Source organism: Stegostoma tigrinum, chromosome 9 (assembly GCF_030684315.1).
Source record: "Stegostoma tigrinum isolate sSteTig4 chromosome 9, sSteTig4.hap1, whole genome shotgun sequence".
In the NCBI taxonomy this organism is placed as follows: Eukaryota; Metazoa; Chordata; class Chondrichthyes; order Orectolobiformes; family Stegostomatidae; genus Stegostoma; species Stegostoma tigrinum.
Window position 1 is genome coordinate 47433697 of NC_081362.1, and position 14327 is coordinate 47448023.

General features: G+C 43.2%; 1 protein-coding gene and 1 long non-coding RNA gene across 2 annotated transcripts in view; one reads left to right on the forward strand and one right to left on the reverse strand.

Annotated features, from left to right (window-relative positions):
- LOC125455104 (echinoderm microtubule-associated protein-like 6) overlaps positions 1-14327 on the reverse strand; it is a 428800-nt gene that overhangs the window by 169175 nt on the left and 245298 nt on the right. Inside the window, exon 24 of the mRNA XM_048536679.2 lies at positions 4972-5060. Coding sequence (XP_048392636.1) covers positions 4972-5060 — 89 coding nt within the window. The remainder of the gene's footprint in view (positions 1-4971; positions 5061-14327) is intronic.
- The window catches only part of LOC125455105 (uncharacterized), a 36707-nt gene that overhangs the window by 9863 nt on the left and 12517 nt on the right, over positions 1-14327 (forward strand). The window contains exon 3 of the long non-coding RNA XR_007248141.1: positions 5272-5297. This is a non-coding gene — a long non-coding RNA (uncharacterized LOC125455105). The remainder of the gene's footprint in view (positions 1-5271; positions 5298-14327) is intronic.

Sequence of the window (14327 nt, forward strand, 5' to 3'; positions counted from 1 at the left end):
GGAGACTATGTCCTGACTTAATTCATAAATCTAATGCATTTTCAAGCAGTTTTTACTTTTTGCTTTATTGGACAATAAAATGGTCCAGGCTACAAAAGAATTGAGAATACTGATAGAATACTCTATAAAATTAATTGTGGCCTTCATTGTAGGCTGCAATGTGTGTACAAACTGGTTTCAGGCTGGTGTTATATGCCATGTCAACAGCAAATAAATAACATATCAATTAGTAATCAGCCTTTGATTCAGTATGGCGTGTAAAAAACAGCTGTTACAGCACGAAGAAATTGTTAATTTTGCCAGAATAAAGGTCCCACTCAACAGCATGACGGTCACACACTATCCGCACAGTGAGGGATCCTAAACCTTTTAAGTTCAGGCAAAAGCCAAGTTGCCCTGGGCACATAAGGCCATGGATGCTGTGTGACTTCTTCTTTCTTCCAGTCTTGCTCAATTACAACAGTAAGATCTACCAGATTACCCAGTCTGGAAACAATCTGTTTCATCTCAAGGTTTTAAATCACCAAAAATGGACTTCAGCATCCGCCAGTATTCTTTGTAGACTGTTCAAACCTGAGGCGACTTTAGCAAACCTCTAAAACAATAACTCTTTTGTATAATGTCTGTCATGTGAATAAATATCCCAAGGAGTTTCACAATAATGTTTATAAAGCAAAGTTTGACATTAGGCAGCCATTAGGGCGGCACGGTGGCTCAGTGGTTAGCACTGCAGCCTCACAGTGCGTGGGACCTGGGTTCAACTTCAGCCTCGGGTAACTGTCCGTGCGGAGTTTGCACATTCTCCCCGTGTCTGTGTGGGTTTTCTCCAGGCGCTCCGGTTTCCTCCCACAGTCCAAAGATTTGCAGGTTAGGTGGATTGCCATGCTAAATTGCCCATAGTGTTCAGGGGTGTGTGGGTTATAAGGAGATGGGTCTGGGTGGGATGATCCAAGAGACAGTGTGGACTTGTTGGGCCAAAAGACCTGTTTCCACACTGCAGGGAATCTAATTTAAGGAGATATTAGGATACATGACTAAAAAGGTTAGTCAAGATGGTAAATTTTAAGCATCATAAAAGTGGCATAGAACATAGGGTGGTGGAAAAGTTTAAGGAGAGAATTCCAGGACTTAGAATTTTAACAGCTGATGTCACAGTCACCAAAGGTAGTGCAGTTAAAACTGTGGATGGTCAAGATACCAGGAATGCCAGTATATGGGAGGGTTGTGACACTGTAAGAGATCATAAAGATAGGAAAACCATGGATGGATTTGAGAAGAAAAGAGAAATTACATAACTGAGGCATTACTTCACCTGCAACCAACAGAGATCAATAAGGATCAATAAGATGATGGGTGAAAAGGACTTTGTGTGAATAAGAATGCAGACAGCAAAGTTTTGGATGACTTCATGTTTATGGAAGTTAAAATTGGAGGCTGGGAACATTGTGTTGGAATAGTGAAGATCATAAGACCTTAAGACATAATAGCAGAAGTAGGCCATCTGCTCTGCCATTCAATAAGATTAAGGCTGATCTGATAAATACCCAACTCCACTTTCTTGCCTCTTCCCCATAACCCTTAATTCCTTTAATTAGCAGTTAAAAAAAGGATGAAGATTTGAGTAGCAGAGGAGTTGAAGTTAGGGTAGAGTTGTATATGACACCACAATTTTGAATCGTCAGCCTCAGGCATATGCTACAGAAAGGGATGGAATCTGAGGCAAGGAAACAGAGCTTGGAGAACAGAAACAATGGATTTGCCCTTCCCAATATTTAGCTGGAGGAAATTTCTGCAGATCCTATATTGGTTTTTTATAATACAGAATGGAGATGTTATGAGAAGCAGTGATGAGGTAGAATTGGTATTGTCCATGTACATGTGAAAAGCCATGCAACATGTTTGGTGAGGTCACTGAGGAATAGCATGCAATTTAGAAAATGCAAAGAAGTATCAAGATGATGTCATGCACATACTGCAGGAAATTTGTGTGCACATTTCAGATATTTCTGAGCACTGAGGTCAATCAGTGCCTACATTACAGGTGCTTGGAGCCATTTTCTCCCCTAAGCCTTTTAGTCTTCAGCAATTACTCTGGTCCCTTTAAGAAGTAAATACTGGTTGAAGAAGTGGAGGCAAGGTTTAATTGGTCCCAGCCTTGATTGAATCTGAATACCCTGCTGAGAGTGCAGTCACTTGGCAGCATATTTACTATTAGGAAGTGTGTTACAATCATAATAACTTATATCAGATACAGGGTATTTTCAAACCACAATCTCCATGCCTGCTGATAGACCTTAGCAATTCTTAGCCCACCCACTTTAATATCATGGTGGAGATTAAGTTTATCAACCAAGTTTACAGTTTCATAATAATACTCAACACAAGGGCAAAGTGGCCACTTGACAGGCATTATTACATCAACAAACATCCACTCCTTTCAACACCGGTGCTCAACAAGCAGCAGTGTGTACTATCTACAAAATATACCACTAAAATTCATCAAGGCTTTTAGACAGCGCCTTCTAAACCCACAACAATGACCATCCTGAAGGACAAGAGTAGCAGATATGTAGGAATATCACCGCCTGCAAGTTCCTCTCCAAGCCATTCATAATCCAGACTGAGATATATATCACCATTCTTTTAATGTCACTGGATCAAAATCCTGGAATTCCCTGCTCAATGGGACTGTGGGTGTGCCTACACTGAATCAATTGCAGAGGTTCACCACCACCTTCGCCTAAGCACCTAGGGATGGGCAATATATGTTGGCCAAGACAGAAATGCACATGTCGTATGAATAAATTTTAAAAACTGTCCAACATAGGAACTTAAACATTATCAAATCGGTAGAAGTGACAATTTAAATAACATAGATTGAAATAAAAATGCAACCAAAAACACACTGCATTTGATCTTTATTGTTGGTGCAGCCCTTCCTGATGACTTGGCAGTAGCCTCACTGAAGTCATTCAAGATGATGGTATTTTCTGGTCTCTATCTTGTCATTTGGTATGAAAGGAGATTATGTAGATCGCTGCAGATCATGTAACCATATATCTCTCATTCCGCTTTCTATAACCCAAAGCCTTTTTTGACCATTTATGCTTTTAAACAAGCTATACCTGCCACATGCCTATGAAAGAAGAGGAATAGAGCACATTTGTGAAGAGGATTTTGTACTGGATCTGATACTCTCAGTCAACAGCATTGATACTGACATTATGTGTAGCTCAGTTTAGAGGTGGAACATGCACGTGGGCATGGTCAGGCCGCAGGACTGCCAAAGGTAAATATATTCCTAGAAGGTGATAATACAGACAAATTCAGTTGCAGATGAGGGCTTCAATCGTTACCATGCAGGAGAAGACTGATGGGCATGCACACTGAATTCCTTGTTATTCTGGAAAATGTTTGCAAGAGCAGTTCTTGTTGTTGCCAAACACCAGCTCCAACTTCACTCAAAGCTTTGAACCATCCTTACCAGAATGTTTCTGGAGGTTAATTCTATGACAGCACTGTGGACGCAGCTACAGCTGAGTGAAAATGGGAAATGGTATTTTTTTGTTACGAATTTTAATATTAAAAAAGAAAATGCTAAAAGTAGTTTGGCTGCTGAAACATTGACCTTTGGGGAGGCTTTAGATGCATGCTACTCCCTTTACAGCTAGCATCCTGCAACTGTATGTGAGACCTTTGCTGCCATTTATTGCATGCTTCCCCCTTATGTATCCAGGCATTCAAACCTCATCTGAGCAGGCCTATTGTCTGTTCAATCTTGCATTGGTGTGGAAGCAGTTGTAGATGTTCACTGTCGCTGTGGGTGTTCTTGTGGTTTTAAGGAGTTATGTCCTCAGTTCTTGTCACTGAATATCCACCCACTAAGGTACAGACAGCTTGAAAGGATGAGGGACCTGGGACCTTCTCAAGATGAAGAAGCAGTGGCAGCCACTCAACAACCTTGCAAACAAATGCAGGAGCCTATGGCTTCAAATTAACTGTCCATTCAGCAACTAGAAACTTCTCCATTCAGGAAAATTCCTGGACATTCATTGAATCAATGAAAGCCACATGCGCAATTGATTATCCCTAACTCTGCAGAGAATCCAGCTAAATCCAGAATCTTATCACTCTTTTGGCCAGTTAGCTCAGTTGGCTGGATGGCAGGTTTGCAATGCAAAATGAGACCGACAGCATGACTTCAATTCGTGTTTTGGTCAAGGTTACAATGAAGAACTCTCCTTCTCAACCTCTCCTCTCACCTGAAGCATGGTGACCCTCAGGTTAAATCACCACTGGTTGTCTCTCTCTAAACAGAGAGCAGCCCCATGGTATGATAAGACAATGGTGACTTTACTTTTGGCCTGTAGTTAAATATTTTAAATCTGATACTGTATAGCGGCATACTGAGGATAGTATATCCTTTGAATTCTAAGTAGAGTTGATAATATATATTTAACAAAATCTGTGAGCAAGGAAAGTTTACAGATTGGCCATACTGGCTTGAAATAAATGCTGGAAACAAAAATAATCTCAAAATTTTAATAGGAGAATCCAAATAATCAACTCTCTAATTGTTTTCCAAAAAGAAATGTACGCACGGGCAAATTAGAGGTCCCAGACGCACAGCATCTTACAATATAATGACATGAAAACAATGACATTGTTTATTATGAAGCCTTGCTTGTTTTCATAACTTCTAATTTTTATTAAGTGAGAGAAAAGAGAATTTATTATTTAATATTGATTGTGTTTAATCATACGAAGGCCTAGACATAGTTGTTTGTTTCGTGTCTGTAAATGGTCATAAGCTGTTACTGTGGTTTTGGGTTAGATAGTGTTTGGTTACTATCTATAGTTGTGCAAATAAAAGCTTATAAAGATGTGTAAAGATTTACTCCAGATATATTGTTTATCAACTGTTTTTCTAGATTTTAATAATTTATGTAGCAAAATTAAGGAATTTCATACCTCTGTACTTCTAATAGTTTGTCGTTTCCCTCTTGGTGCTTCAAAAAACAAATGCTCTTTAGCACCTGAATTAACTTGTAATAGCTTCCCTGCATGAGACACAAAAATCAGAATTTGTACTCACAGCCACAAATGAATATTGTTTACCACAATGATATCTGTTCTCTGAAGGAAGTAATACAGAAAAGTACATACTGAAATTTGAATAATGCATACTTAAAAACTGAAGAACTTTCAGATTCATGCCATGTCTTTTTCAAAATTTTTATGTCTAACAACTGCTGTTCTATCTGTTTGCAGCACACGGCAAATAGAAACATTAAAGAGTAAGTATATAAACTGGATAATGCGAGAAAGGATAAGGGAAAAGTATTTAAAGTGGTAATATTTTATAAAGGAGGGGACCTTAAGAGTTCAAATCCAGAAGTATTTGTAAATGGGAAAAGATTATAATGCTGTTTAAATAAAACGTACAAAAATCATTTAAAACCGTGCAGTTTTATACAGAAGCCTTATGGACGAAAAACGTAGAATTCTAAGTCTATACGCAACTAGTAGTTAAATTTGTGCTTAGAATACTGGGTGGAATGCTGTGCCTTCTCCCATGGCATGTTTGGTGACAAGGGAGCAAATAATTGGGTAGAAAGGTGGCAGGTGAAGACTTGAGTACAGAAGAGTTGCTGGGCTCCGATTGACTGGCAGCTCTCAGCAAGATGGCCATCCCCACTTGGTGTCCTTACATGACCCCATCCCTGACCACTAAAACACCATCTCTCAAACCATTCATAACCTCTACACCTCAGGTGACCTCCCACCCACAGCTTCCGACCCCATTGTCCCCAATCCCACACCAACTGTTTCTATCTCCTTCCCAAAATCCACATATCTGACTCTCCCAGATGACCCATTGTCTCTGCCTACTTACCTGGACTCTGTTTTCTCCACCCCGGTCAGGAACTCCCCACCTACGTCTGGGACACCACCCACGCCCTCCACCTTCCAATTCCGTGGACTCCAACATCTCACTCTCACTATGTACATCCAATCCCGATGTACTTGTATCCTCCATGCAGATGGCTGAAGAGCCCTCCACTTCTTCTTCTCCCGCAGGTCCAATCAGTCCCCCTCCATTGACAACCTCATCCACTTAACTGAACTCATCCTTAACCTGAACAACTTCTCCTGTAACTCCTTTCAATTCCTACAGAGTAAGGGGGTGGCAATGGGCACCTGCATGGGCCCAAGCTATTCCTGCCTCTTCATAGGATACATGGAACAGTACTTCTTCCACTGCTACATTGGCACTATCCCCCACTTCTTCATCTGCTACATTGATGACTGTATTGGCACTACCTCATGCTCTCATCAGGAGCTTGAACAGTTCATCAACTTTACTAATATCTTTCACCCTAAACTCAAATTCATCTGGATCATCTCCGATACCTCCGTCTCCTCCCTGGATTTCACTGTCTCCATCTCTGGTGAAACTGACATCTATTTCAAGCCCACTGACTCCCACAGCTTAACTAGACTACACCTCCTCTCACCCACTTTCCTGCAAGAATGCGATGCCCTACTCCCAATTCCTCCGCCTCCGCTGCGTCGATTCCCAAGATGGGGTTCAACTCCCGCATATCCCAGATGCCCTCCTATTTCAAAGACCACAATTTCCTCCCTCCAGTGACTGAAAAAGTCCTCAACTGCATCTCTTGTATTTTCCACACTTCTATCCTCACATCCCACCCCGCAACAAAAACAATGACAGAATCCCATTGTCTTCACATATCACCCCACCTACCTCTGCATCCAATATATCATTCTCTGCCACTTCCACCACCTACAATCCAATCCCACAACCAAAGATATATTTCCCTTCCCATCCCAGCTGCTTTTCATAGGGACTGCTCTGTCTGGGACTACCTCGTCTGCTCCACACACCCCACTAACCCCACCATCCCTGGCACCTTTCCCTGCAACGACAGGAAGTGCTACACCTGCACCTACACTACCCCCCCTCACATTCATTCAAGCCCCAAAACAAACCTTCCATATTAGAAAAGGGATTCACCTGCATATCCATCAACTTGATCTACTGCATCCGCTGCTCCCGAATGTGGCTTCCTCTACATCAATGAGACCAAGTGGAGGCTTGGAGACCATTTTGTAGAGCATCTGCACTCTGTTCAAATGATAACACCTTCCCATTGCAAACCATTTTAACTCCCCTTCCAACTCCCTGGGCGAGATATCCATCCTGGGCCTTCTCCAGTGTCACAACGACGCCACCCGCAAACTGGAGGAGCATCATCTCATATTGCGACTTCGGAGACGACAGCCCAATGGCCTAAACATGGATTTCATCAGTTTTAAAATTTCCCCATCCCCAGGTTCATCTCTTGTCCAACGTTCCCTCTCATCCCCGCCTCCATGGCCTGACAAAACCTGCCCATCTTCTTTCTCACCTATCTGCCTCTCCCACCTCACTGACCAATCCCCACCACTCCCTACGTGCACTCACCTATCACCATCCCACCTACTTTCCCTAGTTGCACCCCTCCTCTATTTATTTCTGAGCTCCCTTCCACCTCCCTATTTCTGATGAAGGATCACGACCCGAAATGTCAACTTTCCTGCACCTCTGATGCTGCCTAGCCTGCTGTGTTCCTCCAGCTCCACACTGTGTTTTCTATGATAGTCACATAACGTTTTCTCATTTGCTGGAGATTGGATAGTGTCAAGATTTGGAAGCATGGTTTCTTTGTATGGAAAGAGTATAAAAAGACCCATGCCTCACAAGTCAATTAGCTTGAGGAAGTGGTCCTTTGATCAATGGCTGGAAGTTGAGATGGTGTAAGCTAACCACCTATTCTGGTCTGATCATCGGTCAAGTCCACATAAAAGGGTTCACTTGTGATTTTAAGTATTGTGTGGAAAAGATTTTTGTAGTGTACTTCAGTTTAATAAGAAAATTATTGCATTATATGTTATTAGTACCCAATAACTGCCTTAAGTTATTGTTATCCAGAGTAAACTGATGACCGGGGAAAGTGCAAGTAAACGTCTACACAGATAAGGTAGTGGTAAATTTAAATGCAGAATAAATTTATAGCAATAATAGCATGAAGGCAAAGAGACTCGATAGGAGATGTTGTAGATGGGTCTGAAAAGGGTAATACTTCCTGACTCATTAATGCCATGAAGACCTGGACAGAGCAAAGTAGGAACAAGTAAGAGACAGACCTCAGGCGAGTGTATTCCTAAAAGTCTTACAGTAATGAGGTCATATTAAGGAATATGTTTATAACTGCAATAATGGAGAAGGCTTTAAAAGAAACAGATAATGCTGATTGCTAATGAGAGTGAATGCAGCAAACCTTGTGTCAACATACAAAACACAAGAATACCTTGGCAAATGACATAGAAAGCATTTCAGACCTGACCAAAGACACGTAAAACAGAAGAATGGAATACTGGGCCAAGCAAAGTCACACAAAACTCAGACACAATGGGAACAGAATAATATTGTATGCATTGTTAGAAATGTTATTGAATAATACTGAATAGAACAATTGCTTATATCAAATTGTAAAGCTGCATGAACAGAGCAGGCCAAGCAGCATCTCAGGAGCACAAAAACTGAGGTTTCGGGCCTAGACCCTTCATCCGAGAGGGGGATGGGGTGAGGGTTCTGGAATAAATAGGGAGAGAGGGGAAGGTGGACCGAAGATGGAGAGAAAAGAAGATAGGTGGAGAGGAGAGTATAGGTGGGGAGGTAGGGAGGGGATAGGTCAGTCCAGGGAAGACGGACAGGTCTAGGAGACGGGATGAGGTTAGTAGGTAAGAAATGGAGGTGCGGCTTGAGGTGGAAGGAGGGGATAGGTGAGAGGAAGAACAGGTTAGGGAGGTGGGGACAAGCTGGGCTGGTTTTGGGATGCAGTGGGGGGAGGGGACGAGCTGGGCTGGTTTTGAGGTGTAGTGGGGGAAGGGGAGATTTTGAAGCTTGTGACGTCCACATTGATACCATTGGGCTGCAGGGTTCCCAAGCGGAATATGAGTTGCTGTTCCTGCAACCTTTGGGTGGCATCATTGTGGCACTGCAGGAGGCCCATGATGGACATGTCGTCTAAGGAATGGGAGGGGGAGTTAAAATGGTTCGCGACTGGGAGGTGCAGTTGTTTATTGCGAACCGAGCAGAGGTGTTCTGCAATTCCTCCGCCTCCGCCGCATCTGCTCCCAGGATGAGGCATTCCACTCCCGCACATCCCAGATGTCCACGTTCTTCAAGGACTGCAACTTTCCCCCCACAGTGGTCGAGAACGCCCTTGACCGCGTCTCTCACATTTCGCGCAACACATCCCTCACACCCCGCCCCCGCCACAACCGCTCTAAGAGGATACCCGTTGTTCTCACATACCACCCCACCAACCTCTGGATACAAAACATCATCCTCCGACACTTTTGCCATCTACAATCTGACCCCACCACCCAAGACATTTTTCCATCCTCACCCTTGTCTGCCTTCCGGAGAGACCACTCTCTCCGTGACTCCCTTGTCCACTCCACACTCCCCTCCAACACCACCACACCCGGCACCTTCCCCTGCAACCGCAGGAAAGTGCTACACTTGCCCCCACACCTCCTCCCTCACCCCTATCCCAGGCCCCAAGATGACTTTCCGTATTAAACAGATGTTCACCTGCACATCTGCCAATGTGGTTTACTGTATTCACTGTACCTGGTGTGGCTTCCTCTATATTGGGGCAACCAAGCGGAGGCTTGGGACCGCTTTGCAGAACACCTCCGCTCGATTCGCAATAAACAACTGCACCTCCCAGTCGCGAACCATTTTAACTCCCCCTCCCATTCTTTAGATGACATGTCCATCATGGGCCTCCTGCAGTGCCACAATGATGCCACCCAAAGGTTGCAGGAACAGCAACTCATATTCTGCTTGGGAACCCTGCAGCCCAATGGTATCAATGTGGACTTCACAAGCTTCAAAATCTCCCCTTCCCCTACTGCACCTCAAAACCAGCCCAGCTCGTCCCCTCCCCCCACTGCATCCCAAAAACAGCCCAGCTTGTCCCCGCCTCCCTAACCTGTTCTTCCTCTCACCTATCCCCTCCTCCCACCTCAAGCCGCACCTCCATTTCCTACCTACTAACCTCATCCCACCTCCTTGACCTGTCCGTCTTCCCTGGACTGACCTCTCCCCTCCCTACCTATACTCTCCTCTCCATCTATCTTCTTTTCTCTCCATCTTCGGTCCACCTCCCCCTCTCTCCCTATTTATTCCAGAACCCTCTCCCCATCCCCTTCTCTGATGAAGGGTCTCGGCCTGAAACATCAGTTTTTGTGCTCCTGAGATGCTGCTTGGCCTGCTGTGTTCATCCAGCTTCACACTTTGTTATCTTGGATTCTCCAGCATCTGCAGTTCCAACTATCTTTGAGAACGAATGTTTATGCTGTCTTTTATTTCAGTATTATGGCCAAGATTATGTCATAATGGTCCTTACTAAAGGAATAGAAAGGTACAGAAGTGTGGACTGGTGACGGTCTGCAGATTTTCCAAAGGAATCTGACCCAAATGAAACACTGAGATGTTGTTATGAGGTGACCCAAAGATACAAAAAATCCATTCCCACTAATAAAATTTAAGAATCAAAATCAATGAGGAGACACAAGTTTGAGGAAATCACAAAAAGAATAATGGATTAAAAACAATGTTATTTCTCTTCAATGCATTGTTAGGACATGGAATATCCAACTAGAAACAATGGTGAAGCAGAATCCTTAATGTTTTAAACACTTCAAATCATGAATATTCTGATCTACACATGTACACCACATCCTAAGAAAATACTTTTTGGTCACAGGGCAAAATTTTGTGTAGCAATGGGCAATTGTCACGGACCCATAGAGAACATACTTGGGCAACAGGGCTCCATTGAAAGGTTTAAGAAGGGGCAATCTTCATTGAGTAAATGAGGTGGTGAAATTTTTTTTAATGACAGATCAGTAGTCAGAGAGAAAAAGCGGGAAGAAGGAGATGTGGCAAAGGATGAAGCCACACAAGCTGCTTTATCAAGGACTGTTCTAATCCCTAAGCACTGACCTGAAGACCCTGAAGTTCCTTCGCAGGCCAACTGCCCACAATCTATTCACTGCCTTTCTACCATCCCTACATACATTCTTAAACCTTAATGCAATGGTGACTAGGCATTTACATTAGTGGACTAATAGTGAAAAAAATGAGAATTTGATTCATTTTCCAGAAACATAGAAATGAAAAGCAGGGGCTGGATATTACATGCCCCCACTGGGTATGTTTTTGATGGTGGCAGATAAAGTAGGGGTTGTCACAAAAAAAGTCCAATGCCCTACCAACCATCTACCCTCATATCCATGAAATCATCCACAGAAAATGGGGTGGTGACTGGAAGCACATTCACTATATTTAAATAAATAATTAATAGTCAATAAAGCTCGTTAACCCTAACACTTATTAAAAGCTCAATTTATCCAACATTACCTGCTGCAGCATAAAATGGTTGGCATGGACATGCAACAGGGACTGAGCAGACTGTTGTTTTGATAAGTTTTTAAAAGTGAAGGGAGGAAAGTAGTGTACTATCTTCAGAGATAATGGGAGTTGCAGATGCTGGAGAATCCAAGATAACAAAGTGTGAAGCTAGATGAACACAGCAGGCCAAGCAGCATTTCAGGAGCACAAAAGCTGACGTTTCGGGCCTAGACCCTTCATCTGAGAGCTCTCTGATGAAGGGTCTAGGCCCGAAACGTCAGCTTTTGTGCTCCTGAGATGCTGCTTGGCCTGCAGTGTTCATCCAGCTTCACACTTTGTTATCTACTATCTTCAGAGGGTGCTTCTCGTCCATTGGGACCACCTCCTGAAAAGACAGTCACTGTCTCCGTCCTACCTGCCTATGCTTAAAAGCCTATCACCTCAAACCCTCCCCTTGTCCAAGATGGCAAAACTCTCCCTACCCAATACGACTCATTTGTCTCAATTCAGGATCCATCAGATCATGAGCCTGTCTTCAATCCTGGCAGTGCCAATGACAAAGCTCTGGTGTTGCTTGGATTGTTTTTCTAGTTCATTCGTGGCACATATGCATCACTGGATGGCCAATGTAGCTTGCCTGCCCACAATTGCTCTTATGAAGGTGGTAATAAGCTGTCTTCTTGAACTGCTGCAGTCCATGTGCTTTGGTTGACCGACAAAGCCATTGGTGGTGGTGGTGGTGGGGGGGCATTCCAATTTCTGATCCAGGGTAAGGTGGTATATTTCCAAGTCAGCAGAGTGTGTAACTTGGAGGAGAACTTGCAGGTGGTGATTTTCCCACATCTACTGCTCTTGTCCTTCTAGATTGTTATGAATTTGAAAGGAGCAGTCTAAGGATCTTTGATGAATTTCTGCATTGTACCTTGTACATATTCAGTGGTGGAGCGAGCGTATGCTTGTGAATGTGTCAAGCGGGCTGCTTTGTCCTTAGTAGTGTCAAGATCCTTGAATGTTTTTGGTGCTGCACCCATTTAGGAAGTGGGGAATATTCCATCACACTCCTGATTTATGCCCTGTAGATGATAGACAGGCTTTGGGAGTCAGATGAGTTACTCACTGTGGTATCTTAGTTTTTAACCCGCTTTTGTGACCAATGTTTATGTGGTGAGTCCCGCTGAGATTCTGGTCAATGGTAATCCCAAGAATGCTGTCAGTGGGCAATTCATTGATGGTTACACCAGTGAATGTCAAGGGGCATGGTTAGATCGCTTAGTGAAGATGGTCATTCCCCTTGCATTTGTGCAGTGAGAATGTTACTTCCACTTATCAGCCCAAGCCTGGATATTATCCAGATCTCATTGTAATTGAACATGGACTGCTTCAGTATCTGGCGAGTTGCAAATGGTGCTGAACATTGTGTAATAATCAGCAAACGTCCCCATTTCAACCTTATGGTGGAGGAAAGGCCACTGATGAAGCAGCAGAAAATTGGTGGGCTTAGGATAGTACCCTGAGAAACTCCTGCAGAGACGTTCTAGCGCTGAGATGCCTGACCTCCAACAACCACAACTGTCTTCCTATTTGCCAGGTATGACTACAGTAAGTGGCCAGTTTGTCCACGATACCCATTGATTCCAGTTTTGCTAGGGTTCTTCAGTGTCATACTTAGTTAAATAAGGCCTTGATGTCAAGGGCTGCCACTCTCGCCTTACCTGTGAAATTCAGCTTTCTTGTTCATGTCTGAACCAAGGCTGTAATAAAGTCAAGAGCTGAGTAACCCTCATGGAACCCAAACTGGACTCCACTGAGCAGGTTATTGCTGAACAGATGTTGCTTGATAGCACCATTGATGATGCCTTCCATCACTGTATTAGTGTAGACTGAAGGGGTGGTAACTGGACAGGTTGGATTTGTCTTGCATTTTGTACACAGGACATATCTGGGCAATATTCCACATTGTCAGGTAGATGCCAATGTTGTAATTGTACTGGAAGAGCTTAGCTAGGGGGCAGCAAGCTCTGGAGCACAAGTCTTCAGTACTATTGCTGGAATGTTGCCAGGGCGTCTGACCTTTGCAGTATCAACTGCCTCCAACCATTTCTTCATAACAAATGGACTGAATGAAATTGGCTGAAGACTAGCATCTGTGACGCTGAGGACCAACGGTGGAGGTCAAGATGGATGGTTTTTGGAGCTGCCAGCCTATCAGATTGGCTGATAGTTCCAGAAGGCAGGATGTATATCATTCCCAGCATTTCAACCCACCCTTATAATCATAACATATCATGATAATGTCCATTATGAAAGAAAATCTCCCACCATACTGAAACTAGTTTGTATGTGACTCCAGTTTCATACTAACATGGTGAACGCTTAATTGCCCAATTCAACCAACTTTCTGGGCAATAATAAATGCCAGCCAAAGCAGTCACATTCACATCTCAGAATTAATAATATATAGATTCTTCTTAAGTTGTCACTTGCTCCAAAATGCCCAAAAGAATCTCTGACATCTCCATGCTTCTTGACTGTCGGATTTCTCTAGAGAATAGATTAGAGGCAAGATTTGCCAGAGATGATCCATCAGATATCATGTATACATTGTGCAATGGAGCACTCAAAGATTAGAAAACCTAATCCTAAAGCATATTGATGTGTATATCCATTTACTGCATTAACATTCTGTATGCCTTCACCAAGTCCATCTTTGAGTCCTCCAATGCAGAAATCATAAATAACTGATAGATCACCTCATGCAAATCTTGCTTCTAATCTATCCTCTAGAGAATGCAGTGTTGAGCATTTGAGTTGGGGTGTATGAATGTGAAGAATG